Source organism: Bombina bombina, chromosome 2 (assembly GCF_027579735.1).
Source record: "Bombina bombina isolate aBomBom1 chromosome 2, aBomBom1.pri, whole genome shotgun sequence".
Taxonomy (NCBI): Eukaryota; Metazoa; Chordata; class Amphibia; order Anura; family Bombinatoridae; genus Bombina; species Bombina bombina.
In genome coordinates this window covers 883,525,706-883,544,186 of record NC_069500.1, presented here as the reverse complement: position 1 = coordinate 883,544,186, position 18,481 = coordinate 883,525,706, and the positions used below count along the sequence as shown (strand labels likewise).

Below are 18,481 nucleotides of genomic sequence, written 5' to 3'. Positions count from 1 at the left end.
TTTCAAATGTTTGCTATTTGAACAGATCACTCACATGTCTACATAGGACAAACCATATTAATGTGTTTCGGTGCTGTATTTAGCAGCCTTTTAGGCTGAAACAGTTAGCAATTCATGAACTGTAAAATGCATAGCAATAAAGTATAAGAACTAGTAAAACATGGTTGATTTAAAAAATAAGCAGATTTTCAATCCGTTTGCATTGTTTTTGTTTAAGAATTCCCAGCGATTGCCAGACAGATTTCGATGCCATCCTCTCTTCGGCCAGGGGAAAGACCAGACAGAGGTCTTTTGGAAAGCACTAGCACGGCAGCTTCTTAATGAAGGATACCTAAAAGAGTCTTCAGGTCGAAACAAGTTTGCCACTACTTGTGGCCTTACAGTAAAGGTAATACTCCATTATAGCTTAAAGGGACACAATACCCAAATGTTGAAGCATTTGAAAGTGCTGCAGCATATCTGTAAAAAGCTGACTAGAAAATATCACCTGAACATCTCTTTGTAAAAAAGGAAAACATTTTACCTCAAAATTTCCTCAGTAGCCACATCCCATCATAAAGGAACTTTAAACAGCCAATCAGAATGCTAGACCAGGGACTTGCAATGGAGCGTGCATCTGGCATGTGCAGGCACTATCATGTTATTTCCCTCCTCAGTTTAAGGAATTTTACAATGAAATCTTGCAAGATTTCAGTGAAAACTCCAAAGATCACAGATAAGCTGCAGGTTGGAAACCCCTCCAAAAACATTGGCTATTGTTTTTGGGGGGGATTTCCAACCTGCAGCTTGACAGCAGCTGAAGGATAACTGTACACAAAGTACTAACTATTTTGAGCTGAAGAAATTTTTACATAGCGATGCTCAGGTGATATTTTCTTGTACGCTTTTTACAGATATGCTGCATCACTTTCAAGTAATTTAGCATATGGGTATTATGTCCCTTTAAAGTAATATTGCAATGTATTTTGCTGCTTTAAAGGGACACTGAGAACAAATGTTTTCTTTAGTGATTCAGATAGAGCATGCAATTTTAAGCAACTTTCTAATTTACTCCTATTATCAAATTTTCTTCATTCTCTTGGTATGTTTATTTGAAAAGCAAGAATGTAAGTTTAGTTGCCGGCCCATTTTTGGTGAACAAACTGGGTTGTCCTTGCTGATTGGACAGCACCAATAAACAAGCGCTGTCCATGGTTCTGAACCAAACATTTGCTGGCTCCTTAGCTTAGATTCCTTCTTTTTCAAATAAAGATATCAAGAGAACGAAGAAAAAATGATAATAGGAGTAAATTAGAAACTTGCTTAAAATTGCATGCTCTATACGAATCGTGAAGGAAAAAATTTGGGTTCAGTGTCCCTTTAAGCTTCTAGCCTTTTTTTTCTCTCTATAGGGCAGAAATTGGATTAGCAAAGCTAAAAGTCAGTCATGCCCGACGCTCTTGCTGCAGCCAAATGAAGAATTATGTCCTCGGAAAATCTATGTCCCAAGGTACGTAATAAATGTTTTTTACAGACTTCTTGTCACATAAATAAGCATTTTTATAGACTTTAATGGTGAATAGGAGAGAAAACATTCTGAGAAGCTTTTCTAAAGGATTAGAATATACCTCAGGGTTTGTGCGACAATATATAGTCTGTTTTAGTGAAAGGGTAATGATACAACGGACACATTATAAATAAACTTACTTCATAATCATACCTAACAGTTTAGTTCTGGCTAAGGGGGAGCTACATGGAGTTTTTGGGGCTCCATTTTGCAGAAAAAAAGACTCAATAAACATCAGCAGTTTCTTTCGTAGCCCTAGAGTTCTCCTATTGGGCTTCACTATATTACCATGGTCAAAGGTAAAACCTTAGTTCACTGATACCATGAGGGCTGCAGTGGAAGTGCTTGTTTCTGTTAGATACTAGGGATTTGAATTGAATTCTCTGGTGCACACTGAAGCCTAGCCTAGGGGTATTGGATGCTGCTGAACTTTTTGGTACATTAAAGGGACAGCCTACTATAGAATTTTTATTGTTTTAAAAGATAGATAATTCCTTTATTACCCATTCCCCAGTTTTGCATAACCAACACAGTTATATTAATATACTTTTTACCTGTGTGATTACCTTGTATCTAAGCATCTAATGACAGCCCCCTGAGCACATGACTTTCTATTTTGTTATCTATTAACTTGCATTTAGTACTGTGTTGTGCTAAATCTTAACTCATCGGGCGTAAACACAATGTTATCTATATGGCCCACATGAACTAGCACTCCCCTGTTGTGAAAAGCAAATAAAAAAGCATGTGATAAGAGGCTGTCTATAATGGCTTAGAAACAGACAGACATTTAGAGGTTTAAATGTTATAAAGTATATTAATATATCAATGTTGGTTGTGCAAAGCTGGGGAATGGGTAGTAAAGGCTTGATTTATCTATTTAAACAGTAACAATTTTAGTGTAGACTGTCCCTTTAACACTTTTTGTTTAATGCCCCTTTAAAGTTATTGTTAATCAAAGTGAGACAAGATACACGTAGCAATCAAATAATACAAATATGTTTGAAACACTTCAGAAAATCACTTCAATAAGTATAAAAACCTGTTAGTCAGTATCCAGAAATTTTGATCGATATTATGCACGCGACCATAGATGTAAGGATGTAAAAAACAAAACAATAAAAAGACATTAAACACAAACGTAAATCCCCAATACAGTATTGTAATATAAAAAACAATATTAATTGCACATATATAATTTACCCTGCTCTTGCTGTAATATACTTTAGCAAACTGTACCCTCCCCCAGGGGGACTGGAGACAGTGAGTATCAAATTGCACCTCAGAGCAGAGTCTCATTGGCAACATGAATTCCACCAGGCTCTCCCAGAATATATCCCTTCCAACTTCAGTAACAAAATTATAGATTTAAATTATTTTGCAAGTTTCTTTTGATCTTATTTTTTAACATAGTGCTTAAAGGAATAGTCTAGTCACAATTAAACTTTCATGACTCGCATGCAATTTTAAGCAACTTTCTAATTTACTCCTATTATCAATTTTTCTTTGTTCTCTTGCTATCTTTATTTGAATATAAGCTTAGGAGCTAGCCCATTTTTGGTTCAGAACCTGGGTAGCGCTTGCTGATTGGTGGCTACATTTAGACAACAATCAGAAAGTGCTATCCAAGTGCTGAACCAAAATTGGGCCTGCTCCTATGCTTACATTTTTGTTTTTTTAAATAAAGATAGCAAGAGAACGAAAAAAATTGATAATAGGAGTAAATTAGAAAGTTGCTTAAAATTGCATGCTCTATCTGAATCACATTTATTTTATATTTGTATGACAGTAGCCTATAGTTTCCTTTCTACATTGTGTAATTGCCTATAAAGGGTATGGAAGTGTACAGAATGGGGGTATTACAATATTGCATCACTTGATGAGCCAATATAAAACCCCATGGCAGCTTACTTAAGTGATAGTAAGTACTTTGAGATTGTAATAGAAAATGCCTAAAGGGATATTAACCCCTTAGTGACCAGAGCACTTTTCCATTTTCTGTCCGTTTGGGACCAAGGATATTTTTACATTTCTGCGGTGTTTGTGTTTAGCTGAAATTTTCCTCTTACTCATTTACTGTACCCACACATATTATATACTGTTTTTCTCGCCATTAAATGGACTTTCTAAAAATACCATTATTTTCATCATATCTTAACATTTACTATAAAAAAAATTATAAAATATGAGGAAAAATGGAAAAAAACACACTTTTTCTAACTTTGAACCCCAAAATCTGTTACATATCTACAACCACCAAAAAACACCCATGCTAAATAGTTTCTAAATTTTGTCCTGAGTTTAGAAATACCCAATGTTTACATCTTCTTTGCTTTTTTTGTAACTTATAGGGCCATAAATACAAGTAGCACTTTGCTATTTTCAAACCATTTTTTTTTTTCAAAATTAGCGCTAGTTACATTGGGACACTGATATCTTTCAGGAATCCCTGAATATCCCTTGACATGTATATATATTTTTTTTAGAAGACATCCCAAAGTATTGATCTAGGCCCATTTTGGTATATTTCATGCCACCATTTCACCGCCAAATGCGATCAAATACAAAAAATCGTTCACTTTTTCACAAATTTTTTCACAAACTTTCAGTTTCTCACTGAAATTATTTACAAACTGCTTGAGCAATTATGGCATAAATGGTTGTAAATGCTTCTCTGGGATCCCCTTTGTTCAGAAATAGCAGACATATATGGCTTTGGCATTGCTTTTTGGTAATTAGAAGGCCGCTAAATGCCACTGCGCACCACACGTGTATTATGCCCAGCAGTGAAGGGGTTAATTAGGGAGCATGTAAGGAGCTTTTTGGGGTATTTTTAGCTTTAGTGTAGTGTAGTAGACAACCCCAAGTATTGATCTAGGCCCATTTTGGTATATTTCATGCCACCATTTCACCGCCAAATGCGATCAAATTAAAAAAAACATTACATTTTTCACAATTTTAGGTTTCTCACTGAAATCATTTACAAACAGTTTGTGCAATTATGGCACAAATGGTTGTAAATGCTTCTCTGGGATCCCCTTTGTTCAGAAATAGCAGACATATATGACTTTGGCGTTGCTTTTTTGGTAATTAGAATGCTGCTAAATGGCGCTGCGCATCACACGTGTATTATGGCTAGCAGTGAAGGGGTTAATTAGGTAGCTTGTAGGGAGCTTGCAGGGTTAATTTTAGCTTTAGTGTAGAGATCAGCCTCCCACCTGAAACATCAGACCCCCTGATCCCTCCCAAACATCTCTCTTCCCTCCCCTACCCCACAAATGTCCCCGCCATCTTAAAGGGACACTGAACCCAATTTTTTTCTTTTGTAATTCAGAAAGAGCATGCAATTTTAAGCAACTTTCTAATTTACTCCTATTATCAATTTTTCTTTGTTCTCTTGCTATCATTATTTGAAAAAGAAGGCATCTAAGCTTTTTTTTGGTTTCAGTACTCTGGATAGCACTTTTTTATTGGTGGATGAATTTATCCAACAATCAGCAAGGACAACCCAGGTTGTTCACCAAAAATGGGCCGGCATCTAAACTTACATTCTTGCATTTCAAATAAAGATACCAAGAGAATGAAGAAAATTTGATAATAGGAGTAAATTAGAAAGTTGCTTAAAATTTCATGCTCAATCTGAATCACGAAAGAAAATTTTGGGGTACAGTGTCCCTTTAAGTACTGGCAGAAACTCTGCCAGTACTAAAATAAAAGGAAAATTTCGGCTTTTTTGTGCTTTTTTTTTTTTATAGCATATTTACATATGCTTCTGTGTAGGATCCCCCTTAGCCCCCAACCTCACTGATCCCCCACCCAACAGCTCTCTAATCCTCCCCCTCTGACTTAATGTGCGCCATCTTGGGTACTGGCAGCTGTCTGCCAGTACCCATTTTAGTGAAAATGTTTTTTTATAAAAAAAATGTCCCTTTTCTGTAGTGTAGCTTCCCCCACCCTTCCAGATCGCTTAAATGCTTTTAAAAAAAAATGTTTATTTAATTTTTTATTACACTTTACTCCTAACTTTTTTTCTGTAGTGTAGCGGTTCCCACCCGCTCCCGCCCTGTGCACGCGCCCGCCACCCCCCGTGCACGCGCGCCCCCGAAAGCTCCGCCCCCGATCCCGCCCCCCTCCACCTTACAGAGCTCACCGATGGCCGCCCACCCGCCTCCCAAGTCGGCTCCCACCCACCAACGATACCGGCCATCGATGTCCGGTGCAGAGAGGGCCACAGAGTGGCTCTCTCTGCATCGGATGGCCAGAAAGTGTTATTGCAGGATGCCTCGATGTCGAGGCATCACTGCAATAACCGGAAAGCAGCTGGAAGCGAGCAGGATCGCTTCCAGCTGCTTTCCAGACTGAGGACGTGCAGGGTACGTCCTTGGTCGTTAACTGACATTTTTTAGAGGACGTACCCTGCACGTCCTCGGTCGTTAAGGGGTTAAACTATAAGAGATTGTAATATAAAATGTTTAATTATGTGTAATTAATAAAAACTTTGCAATCAATGTACTTTTATTTATTTTGCTTCCTTTTCCTGTAAATTCCACTGAGTTTCTATAAAGTATTCGGTGCCACCACGTTTGAACTTAAGTTGCCCCTTATCTGTTTCCCCTGCTGAAGACAATTTGGGACAGATATAAAACAGGCAATAAAAGAGACTGTCCAAAAAGTGATTCTTCACAGTTTTGTTTGCACAGAGATAAATAGAAAACTAGAAAAAGGTATCCATTAGTTTATAGAAACTAAAGTAATTTATAGTAACTAAATCTTTACACTTACAGTATATTTTCAATATTTAAACAGCTAATAAAATTGTGAGAAAAAAACATACATATTATTCTAAGGCTAATCTTTGCTTTAAATGCATCATTATTGAAAAGAGATGTTCAAATTTTATGGATATAAATATAAGATTAAAGGGACTGTGAAGTAAAAATACTTTCACAATTCAGACAAAGCATGCAATTTTAAATAACGTTCCATTTCGCTTCTATGGTCTAATTTACTTCATTCTCTTGGTCTCCTTTGCTGAAAAGCATACCAAGGTTTACTGAGGAACAGTAATGTACTACTGTGAGCTAGCGGTTGATTGGTGGCTGCACATATATACCTCTTATCAATGGCTCGCCAAGTGTGTTCAGCAAGCTCCCATTAGTGCATAGCTGCTCCTTCAACAAAGGATACCAAGAGAATGAAGCACATTTGATAATAGAAATAAATTGGAAAGTTGTTTAAAATGGCATGTTCTATCCGTATCATGTAAGAAACGTTTGGGGGTTTATGTCCTTTTAAGGAAAATAAATGTACTAAATCATTTTTTTTGTATTACTACGTTTACTTAAGCAGCGTGTATGGTCCTTCTCATACTCTTAAAGAAAATCCACTGAGTTTCCAAACAAGTAAACCTACTTCAGATGTTCAGGTTTGTATCTTTGTTTTGGCTTCACATGTCATTGATTTGTTAACTTCCAGTGAGATTTATTTTAAGTGATGGTTTTGTCTATTGACAGAAAACATCTCTGAAAGACAAATTTTCATACCATGAATCAGAAAAAATGCCCTCAATGCCAGAAACTTCCAGAATCAGGTAATACAATATAAACCTGGTGAGTTGGTTGTTAAAATGAGTTTTGCAATGAGAAAAAAAAAGTAATGTATTTTAAAAAGAGTAGTTTGATTTTTTTTAAAGGGGCACTAAAGTCAAAATTAAGTTTTCACAATTCAATAGAGAATGTAGTTTTAGAAAACTTTCCAATTTTCTTTAATTATCAAATTAAACAGTATTTTTATATATACAATTTATAAAGCTCCATCTGCTACTGAGCATGTGCAAGAGTTCACGCTGCATATGTATATGATTCTGTGATTGGCTCATGGCTGTCACATGATACAGGGGATGTCAGGAAAAAAAAATCTACCCCTTATTTGAAATTCAGAGTAAGTGCTATTACATTGTCTGGTTGGCAAATTAAAGGGATATTTGGCATTTGTTGGAAAAAAAAATTCTAGTGCTCATTTAAATGTAATTGCATTTATGTATACATTGCTTTTTCCAACAGTAAAAAATTTTCATCACCATCCAAGGCAACCAAAGCTCCTGAGCCCTCTGTTTCACCCAGAGAACTCGAACTACAGGTAAACTTTGTTTATTTTTTATATACAGTAGATGTCAATTCCTTCTAAATCTGTTTTACTCTTCATTTTTTAAATGAATTAAACTGTTTGTGTAGCCCATGCATACACAAACACACATACTAACATTATCTGTCTATTTATCTGTCTGCCTATCTTGCTCTTTCTCTCTATTATTCACCATTATTATGTCAGCTGGTGTTATTGTTGTGGACTGCTTATATCTGTGCCTGCTTGTGCTGTCTGCATATGCATATTGTGATGGGTATGAATGATAGTGGAAGGGGTGGATTCCACCATTGTTAGCACCATTGTTAAGTTCTTCAACTTAATATTGTATCTGAGTGACAAGCTATACTACCAGCCTAGCAACAGATGCTTCTTTAAAGAGACAGTAAAGTAAAAAAAAAAAACTTTCATGATTTAAATAGGGCATGTAATTTCTCCAACATTGGTGTGTCCGGTCCACGGCGTCATCCTTACTTGTGGGAATATCTCTTCCCCAACAGGAAATGGCAAAGAGTCCCAGCAAAGCTGGCCATATAGTCCCTCCTAGGCTCCGCCCACCCCAGTCATTCTCTTTGCCGTTGCACAGGCAACATCTCCACGGAGATGGTTAAGAGTATGTGGTGTTTAAATGTAGTTTTTTTATTCTACTATCAAGAGTTTGTTATTTTAAAATAGTGCTGGTATGTACTATTTACTCTGAAACAGAAAAAGATGAAGATTTCTGTTTGTGAGAGGAAGATGATTTTAGCAGACAGTAACTAAAATCGATTGCTGTTTCCACATAGGACTGTTGAGATGAAGTAACTTCAGTTGGGGGAAACAGTTAGCAGACTTTTCTGCTTAAGGTATGACTAGCCATATTTCTAACAAGACTGTGTAATGCTGGAAGGCTGTCATTTCCACTCATGGGGACCGGTAAGCCATTTTCTTAGTTTCAAACAGAATAAAGGGCTTAATATGGGCTATAAAACTGGTAGACACTTTTATGGGCTAAATCGATTGCTTTATTTGGACATTTTATACATGTTAATGCTGATAATTCACACTTATAAACTTGGGAACGTTTTTTAACGTCAGGCACTATGTTAGACACCTTTTCCAGTCAGGAAGGGCCTTCCCAGTTGTAGGCTGAGCCTCATTTTTGCGCCATTATTGCGCAGTTGTTTTTGAGAGCAAGACATGCAGATGCATGTGTGAGGACCTGAAAATAGTTGGAAAAGTTTCTAGAAGGCGTCATTTGGTATCGTATTCCCCTCTGGGCTTGGTTAGGTCACAGCAAAGACTGTAGCTGGGACTGTATAGGGGTTAATTTTGTAAACGGCTCCGGTTCCGTTATTTTAAGGGTTAAAGCTCTGAAAATTGGTATGCAATACTTTTAATGCTTTAAGACACTGTGGTGAAATTTTGGTAAATTTTGAACAATTCCTTCATACTTTTTCACATATTCAGTAATAAAGTGTTTTCTGTTTAAAATTTAAAGAGACAGTAACGGTTTTGTTTTAAAACGGTTTTTGTGCTTTATTGACAAGTTTAAGCCTGTTTAACATATCTGTGCCTTCGGATAAGCTATGTTCTATATGTATGAAAGCCAATGTGTCTCCCCATTCAAAATTGTGTGATAATTGTGCCATAGCGTCCAAACAAAGTAAGGACAGTACTGCCACAGATAATGAAATTGCCCAAGATGATTCCTCAGATGAGGGGAGTAGACATGATACTACATCATCTCCTACTGTGTCTACACCAGTTTTGCCCACGCAGGAGGCCCCTAGTACATCTAGCGTGCCAATGCTTATTACCATGCAACAATTGACGGCTGTAATGGATAACTCCATAGCAAATATTTTATCCAAAATGCCTGCATATCAGAGAAAGCGCGATTGCTCTGTTTTAAACACTGAAGAGCAGGAGGGCGCTGATGATAATTGTTCTGTCATACCCTCACACCAATCTGAAGTGGCCATGAGGGAGGTTTTGTCGGATGGGGAAATTTCAGATTCAGGAAAAATTTCTCAACAAGCTGAACCTGATGTTGTGACATTTAAATTTAAATTAGAACATCTCCGCGCACTGCTTAAGGAGGTGTTATCTACTCTGGATGATTGTGACAACTTGGTCATTCCAGAGAAATTATGCAAGATGGACAAGTTTCTAGAGGTTCCGGTGCACCCCGACGCTTTTCCTATACCCAAGCGGGTGGCGGACATAGTGAATAAGGAGTGGGAGAAGCCCGGCATACCTTTTGTTCCCCCCCCCCCCTATATTTAAGAAATTATTTCCTATGGTCGACCCCAGAAAGGACTTATGGCAGACAGTCCCTAAGGTCGAGGGGGCAGTTTCTACTCTAAACAAGCAAACTACTATTCCTATAGAGGATAGTTGTGCTTTCAAAGATCCTATGGATAAAAAATTAGAAGGTTTGCTTAAAAAGATTTTTGTACAGCAAGGTTACCTCCTACATCCCATTTCGTGCATTGTTCCTGTCACTACAGCAGCGTGGTTCTGGTTCGAGGAACTAGAAAAGTCGCTCAGTAGAGAGACTCCATATGAGGAGGTTATGGACAGAGTTCACGCACTTAAGTTGGCTAACTCCTTTATTTTGGATGCCGCTTTGCAATTAGCTAGATTAGCGGCGAAAAATTCAGGGTTTGCAATTGTGGCGCGCAGAGCGCTTTGGCAAAAGTCTTGGTCAGCGGATGTATCATCCAAGACAAAATTGCTTAACATCCCTTTCAAAGGTAAAACTCTCTTTGGGCCAGAATTGAAAGAGATTATCTCAGACATCACTGGGGGAAAGGGCCACGCCCTTCCACAAGATAGGCCTTTCAAGGCCAAGAATAAGTCTAATTTTCGTTCCTTTCGCAATTTCAGGAACGGACCGGCCTCTAATTCTGCATCCTCTAAGCAAGACGGTAATGCCTCACAGCCCAAACCAGCCTGGAAACCTATGCAAGGCTGGAACAAGGGTAAGAAGGTAAAAAAGCCTGCTGCTGCTAACAAAACAGCATGAAGGAGTAGCCCCCGATCCGGGACCGGATCTAGTAGGGGGCAGACTCTCTCTCTTTGCTCAGGCTTGGGCAAGAGATGTTCAGGATCCCTGGGCACTAGAAATAGTTTCTCAGGGTTATCTTCTGGAATTCAGGGAACTACCCCCAAGGGGAAGGTTTCACATGTCTCACTTATCCTTAAACCAAATAAAGAGACAGGCGTTCTTACATTGTGTAGAAGACCTGTTAAAGATGGGAGTAATACACCCTGTTCCAAGGACGGAACAAGGAATGGGATTTTACTCAAATCTGTTCGTAGTTCCCAAAAAAGAGGGAACCTTCAGACCAATTCTGGATTTAAAGATCCTAAACAAATTTCTCAGGGTACCATCGTTCAAAATGGAAACCATTCGAACGATTCTACCCACTATCCAGGAAGGTCAATTTATGACTACCGTGGACCTAAAGGATGCGTGCCTACATATTCCTATCCACAAAGAACATCATCAGTTCCTAAGGTTCGCCTTTCTGGACAAACATTACCAGTTTGTGGCCCTCCCATTCGGGTTAGCCACTGCTCCAAGGATTTTCACAAAGGTACTCGGGTCCCTTCTAGCGGTTTTAAGACCGAGGGGCATTGCTGTAGTACCGTACTTGGACGACATTCTAATACAAGCGTCGTCCCTTTCAAAAGCAAAGGCTCATACAGACATTGTTCTGGCCTTTCTCAGATCTCACGGATGGAAGGTGAACATAGAAAAGAGTTCTCTGTCTCCGTCGACAAGAGTTCCCTTTTTGGGAACAATAATAGATTCCTTAGAAATTAGGATTTTTCTGACAGATGTCAGAAAGTCAAAACTTCTAAGCGCTTGTCAAGTTCTTCCCTCTGTTCCACGTCCTTCCGTAGCTCAGTGCATGGAAGTAGTAGGGTTGATGGGGACAGCAATGGACATAGTTCCTTTTGCGCGAATTCATCTAAGACCATTACAACTGTGCATGCTCAAACAGTGGAATGGGGACTATACAGACTTGTCTCCAGTGATTCAAGTAGATCAGAAGACCAGAGATTCACTCCGTTGGTGGCTGACCCTGGACCATCTATCCCAGGGAATGAGCTTCCGCAGACCAGAGTGGGCCATTGTCACGACCGACGCCAGCCTAGTGGGCTGGGGCGCGGTCTGGGAACCCCTGAAAGCTCAGGGACTATGGTCTCGGGAAGAGTCTCTCCTCCCGATAAACATTCTGGAACTAAGAGCGATATTCAATGCTCTCAGGGCTTGGCCTCAGCTTGCAAAGGCCAGATTCATAAGATTCCAATCAGACAACATGACGACTGTTGCGTATATCAATCATCAGGGGGGAACAAGGAGTTCCTTAGCGATGAAAGAAGTGACCAAAATAATACAATGGGCGGAGGATCACTCCTGCCATCTATCTGCGATCCACATCCCAGGTGTAGAAAACTGGGAAGCGGATTATCTGAGTCGTCAGACATTCCATCCGGGGGAGTGGGAACTCCACCCGGAGATCTTTGCCCAGTTAACTCAATTATGGGGCATTCCAGACATGGATCTGATGGCGTCTCGCCAGAACTTCAAGGTTCCTTGCTACGGGTCCAGATCCAGGGATCCCAAGGCGACTCTAGTGGATGCACTAGTAGCACCTTGGACCTTCAACCTAGCTTATGTGTTTCCACCGTTTCCTCTCATTCCCAGGCTGGTAGCCAGGATCAAACAGGAGAGGGCCTCGGTGATCTTGATAGCTCCTGCGTGGCCACGCAGGACTTGGTATGCAGACCTGGTGAATATGTCATCGGTTCCACCATGGAAGCTACCTTTGAGACAGGACCTTCTTGTTCAGGGTCCATTCGAACATCCAAATCTGGTCTCCCTCCAGCTGACGGCTTGGAGATTGAACGCTTGATTCTATCAAAGCGTGGGTTTTCAGATTCTGTGATAGATACTCTTGTTCAGGCCAGAAAACCAGTGACTAGAAAGATTTACCATAAAATATGGAAAAGATATATCTATTGGTGTGAATCCAAGGGATTCCCATGGAATAAGATAAAAATTCCTAAGATTCTTTCCTTTCTGCAGGAAGGTTTGGATAAAGGATTATCTGCGAGTTCTCTAAAAGGACAGATTTCTGCTTTATCTGTCTTACTACACAAACGACTGGCAGCTGTGCCAGATGTTCAAGCATTTGTTCAGGCTCTGGTTAGAATCAAGCCTGTTTACAGACCTTTGACTCCTCCCTGGAGTCTAAACCTAGTTCTTTCAGTTCTTCAAGGGGTTCCGTTTGAACCTCTACATTCCATAGATATTAAGTTATTATCTTGGAAAGTTTTGTTTTTGGTTGCTATTTCTTCTGCTAGAAGAGTTTCAGAGTTATCTGCTCTGCAGTGTACTCCGCCCTATCTGGTGTTCCATTCAGATAAGGTTGTTTTGCGTACTAAGCCTGGTTTTCTTCCAAAGGTTGTTTCCAACAAGAATATTAACCAGGAGATAGTTGTACCTTCTTTGTGTCCGAATCCAGTTTCAAAGAAGGAACGTTTGCTACACAATTTAGATGTAGTCCGTGCTCTAAAATTCTACTTAGCAGCTACAAAAGAGTTCAGACTAACATCTTCTCTGTTTGTCGTCTATTCTGGTAAAAGGAGAGGTCAAAAAGCAACTTCTACCTCTCTTTCCTTTTGGCTTAAAAGCATCATCCGATTGGCTTATGAGACTGCCGGACGGCAGCCTCCTGAAAGAATCACAGCTCACTCCACTAGGGCTGTGGCTTCCACATGGACCTTCAAGAACGAGGCTTCTGTTGATCAGATATGTAAGGCAGCGACTTGGTCTTCACTGCACACTTTTGCCAAATTTTACAAATTTGATACTTTTGCTTCTTCGGAGGCTATTTTTGGGAGAGAGGTTTTGCAAGCCGTGGTGCCTTCCGTTTAGGTAACCTGATTTGCTCCCTCCCTTCATCCGTGTCCTAAAGCTTTGGTATTGGTTCCCACAAGTAAGGATGACGCCGTGGACCGGACACACCAATGTTGGAGAAAACAGAATTTATGCTTACCTGATAAATTACTTTCTCCAACGGTGTGTCCGGTCCACGGCCCGCCCTGGTTTTTTTAATCGGGTCTGATGAATTATTTTCTCTAACTACAGTCACCACGGTACCATATGGTTTCTCCTATATTTTTCCTCCTGTCCGTCAGTCGAATGACGGGTGGGCGGAGCCTAGGAGGGACTATATGGCCAGCTTTGCTGGGACTCTTTGCCATTTCCTGTTGGGGAAGAGATATTCCCACAAGTAAGGATGAAGCCGTGGACCGGACACACCATTGGAGAAAGTAATTTATCAGGTAAGCATAAATTCTGTTTTTAAACAACTTTCCAATTTACTTTTATTGCCAATTTTGCTTTGTTCACTTGGTATTCTTAGTTGAAAGCTAAATCTAGGAGGTTCATATGCTAATTTCTTAGGCCCTGAAGACTGCCTCTAATCTGAAAGCATTTTGACAGTTTTTCCACCACTAGAGGGCGTTAGTTCATGGGTTTCATATAGATAACATTGACTCTTAGGAGTCATCACTGATTGGCTAAAAATGCAAGTCAGTCAAAAGAACTGAAATAAGGGGGCAGTTTGCAGAGGCATAGATACAAGGTAATCACAGAGGTAAAAAGTATATTATTATAACTGTGTTGGTTATGCAAAATTGGGGAATGGGTAATAAAGGGATTATCTACCTTTTTAAACAAAAAAAATTCTGGTGTTTACTGTCCCTTTAAGTGATTTCTTTTTAGGAGTTTTACTGGCTGTGCAACAGGATACTCGTGTTAGAGCTCGGCAGTAGCTACAATCTAAATGCAGAAATCAAAGTTTCAGTATTAGGCATAGTACATGTTCTCAGGCCTCCCCAACAGGCCAGGTTTTCAGGATTACCTTGGATGAGAGCAGGTAAAATAACCATGTTTACTAATCAGCTGATTATTTCACCCGGGCTCCAGTTCAGATATCCTCAAAATGTGGCCTGTTAGGGAGGCCTGAGGACAGGTTTGAAAACCAGTGGCATAGGGGTCAATTTATCAAGCTCCGTACGGAGTTTGATGTCCTGTGTTTCTGGCGAGCCTTCAGACCGCTGCTTCATAACCTGTCCGCCTGCTCTGAGGCGGCAGACAGAAATCAACCCGATTGAATACGATTGGGTTGATTGACACCCCCTGCTAGCGGCCGGTTGGCCGCGAATCTGCAGGGGGCGGTATTGCACCAGCAGTTCACGAGAACTGCTGGTGCAATGATAAATGCCAACAGCGTATGCTGTCGGCATTTATCGATGTGCGGCGGACATGATACTTTACATCGTATTATGTCCGTCCGCACCATAATAAATATACCCCATAGTGTCTAAAGATCCACCATTATGGCTGAGCTAATATTATTTTATAAACTAGGTTTAATGAACAGCACCACATTTTTAAGGAGCTAATGACCCTGGTCAGACATTGGTTACTTGAAATTAATGTCACCTGGACTTGAGAAAGATGTGACATATGGGTGGGTCTTTATTTTCATTCTAATATCTGGATCTGCATAGCAGGCTTCCTTTGTCACGGTTATTATGCATCCTCACTTGGATGTGTATGGAAATTAAACTCTTTGTGTGTGTGATGTCATAAGCTCAAAGTCCTTCAGCTTCTGCAGTAGAATTTTGTTATACCTCATCTCATATATTCGTTATTTCAAGAGGCAATATTAATTTCTAACAATTAACTTATATTGCTCCAGTTAGGGTTGGGCTGCTGACCTCATTGACAGCCAAAGGGTGGATGTGTATGGATTTATAAATGGCTACAATATCAATCAATAAATAATAAACATGGATAATACTAAATCAAAGTAATAACAATGTCAGCATTTTCTGGAATTAAAAATGATGGATTATTCAAAGGAAGTATTCTCACAGAGGGATGTTTCAGTGCAGTAACAACCATTCTGAAGACTAACCAAGTAGCACCATATGTATATAATATATAACCTATACCCACAGATAATAAACGGTCTGAATTTGCACAGCCATAATTTGCACCTTGAGGACTAATGGGGTGTTTATACCTAGTCATGAAGCAACATACATTATTAGTACCTTACTATGTTTGTCACCAGTCTGAATGTGAAGAAATTTGTTTGTAATTTTTTTTTTCTTCCTCCTGTTTCCCCACCCACACACCCCCCCATTGTTTGTGGTCCTGTTGTGAACTAGTCCCTGCAAGTTCTAAATACGGATAAAAAAAAATGTCATCGTTTTATGCATGAATTGAATTCTACTGCATTTTTTTTCTAATATGATGCTTTAATTTTGACACAGACTTCATTGTATGGCAAATTAGTATCAGCAAGGCAGAAACTTGCTAGTGAGAGGGATATACCGCCTGCTGTTTTGGCTACAAACAAGGTTCTGGTTGATATGGCTAAATTAAGGTATGTAAACCATCATTTTAATATACTTAGGTGTTTATTTGAAGGAACATTATAATTCTATTATTTTATTCACTCAAAACAGAAAGGCACCTTTAGCAGTATGCAGCTCATAAGTGGCAAGCTTATGTAGACACTAGTGCATGCATGCACGTTGATGTTTAAAAAAGGGGAAAAGTTATCAATCTTGGAGTGTGCAAAACATTTGATCTCATAATAATTTTAGTTTTTAAATTTTGCTTCCTTATCAAAATATGCTGTTCTATGGGCCTGTACCCAAATAAACTATATCACTGAGTAGATGTATACAAGACTATTGGAGGACATAAGTTGAGCAACAAATAGTTATTTCTCTCATACTCTATTTGAACCATATCAGTACTGGTAGCTGAATGACCTCTGACTACTGGAGTAGGTAGATATGCCTCAGAAAAGTTGTAGGCAGTGGTATCCTACCCACATAAGCCTATTTTCTTTCTGTTCATTCTCTACCAAAGGTCCAGCTGACCCTTGACTGTTTAGAACCTTAGAACCTTGCATATGATGCCACAAGTGATCCTGACATACTTCTGTACACTTAAGAAATGTTTCCATATGGATTTTTGGACTGTGGCTTATTTTGAGGATACTCCCTGCCAGTTACCCTCACATGTATAGTCTAGGAGCAGACAGTATAGTATTATGGTTCTATAGCTTGTTAATTGTCTTCATTATGCTGCCTTTCTTCTGCTTGTCCAGGAGGTCCAGTGTGTCTCTGAAATTTGTTTTATTTTCCTTCATTATTCGTGGCAATAATTATTTATTTATGTATTATTAATATTTTCTTTCCTAAGATATGGTGAGTCCACAGAATTATCAATTACTAGTGGGAATATCACTCCTGGCCAGCAGGAGGAGGCAAAGAGCACCACAGCAAAGCTGCTATATATGTCACTTCCCTTACCCATAACCTCCAGTCATTTTCTTTGCCTTTGGTTCAAGGAGGATGTGAAGTTTTGATGTCTGATCTACACTCAAGATTTTTTTATTTTAAAGCAGAGTAGGTTTGCTCTGATCTTTCTAAAGGGTCTAGCCTTAGCCCATATCAGTCTCTTCAGTAGGGCAATGGTGACTTTTAAGCAATTGGGAACTTGTGGCGTACAATCCTCACTGCGTTTTCCCAAAACATTTTGCTGCCCTATTTAGATAGCCTGAGTAAGTTTACTCAGTCTTTCTGTATTTCCACAGGTCCATGTGAGGGATGGCATCCTCTCAAACCAGGTGAGCTGTCCTGCTGCCGGACAGATAAATATTGAGGTAAGTGCCAGTTTTATTTTTCTATGTAGCAGGGGAAAATGTGGCACTTATTGAGCTGAAACGCTGCAGGGACGTTTTTTATTATTCCTGTCAGGTTGCAGGTTTTTATGGCAGTTTTTGCAGGCACTGTTAGTGTGAGGAGTTATTTATTTTATTGATCGCTCAGTGAGGATCCGTTTTTAGTAACAGATTATGTACTTTTTTGGGGGGGTTATTGTTTGTTTTTAAGCCTGTTTTTCAAGAAAGTTGGGTTTTTTTGTTTTGTTTTTTTTAAATGGCTTTTTTTGTCATCTGTAGGACCGCCTCTTTTAGGGAGGTTCTGATTCTGTGATGTCATTTTTTTTTACGCTTTTTTTTCCACTTCCTGTAAGAGTGAGGTGCCGATATTTCAGATGGCTCTGCTGTTTAGAAGGCTTCTTGCTGTTTTTGCTTCTCTGGAAATCCGGATTGTAAACAGGATAGTTTTTTTTTTCCTCAGTTTGCTGCGGGTTGCAGGACAGTTAGGGAACCTCAGTAATCCTGCTGAGGTGTAGAGTGTTACCTGGGGCATGTTTTCTTGATTTGGTAAATTTAAAGGGACACTGAACACAAATTTTTTCTTTTGTGATTCAGATAGAGCATGCAATTTTAAGCAACCTTCTAATTTACTCCTATTATCAAATTGTCTTCATTCTCTTGATATCTTTATTTGAAATGCAAGAATGTAAGTTTTGATGGTGGCCCATTTTTGGTGAACAAACTGCGTTGTTCTTGCTGATTGGTGGATAAATTCACCCACCAATAAACACGTGCTTTCCATGGTCCTGAACTAAAAAAAATAGCTTAGATGCCTTCTTTTTCAAATAAAGAAAGCAAGAGAACAAAGAAAAATTAATAGGAGTAAATTAGAAAGTTGCTTAAAATTGCATGCTCTATCTGAATCAGGATAGAAAAAATTTGGGTTCAGTGTCCCTTTAAGAACGTTTTTTTTGGTTCTGTATTATATCCTTTGTTAAAAGATAAAAAAAAAAGTTAGAAAAGTTGTTTTTTGTTGTTG

The 18,481-nt window shown here is 39.2% G+C and overlaps 1 protein-coding gene across 1 annotated transcript in view; it reads left to right on the top strand.

Annotated features, from left to right (window-relative positions):
- The window catches only part of WRN (WRN RecQ like helicase), a 377,656-nt gene that overhangs the window by 301,023 nt on the left and 58,152 nt on the right, over positions 1 to 18,481 (top strand). The window contains exons 24-29 of the mRNA XM_053700137.1: positions 218 to 388; positions 1,392 to 1,489; positions 6,893 to 6,971; positions 7,060 to 7,136; positions 7,609 to 7,684; positions 16,040 to 16,152. Of these exons, the coding sequence (XP_053556112.1) occupies positions 218 to 388; positions 1,392 to 1,489; positions 6,893 to 6,971; positions 7,060 to 7,136; positions 7,609 to 7,684; positions 16,040 to 16,152 (614 nt within the window). The remainder of the gene's footprint in view (positions 1 to 217; positions 389 to 1,391; positions 1,490 to 6,892; positions 6,972 to 7,059; positions 7,137 to 7,608; positions 7,685 to 16,039; positions 16,153 to 18,481) is intronic.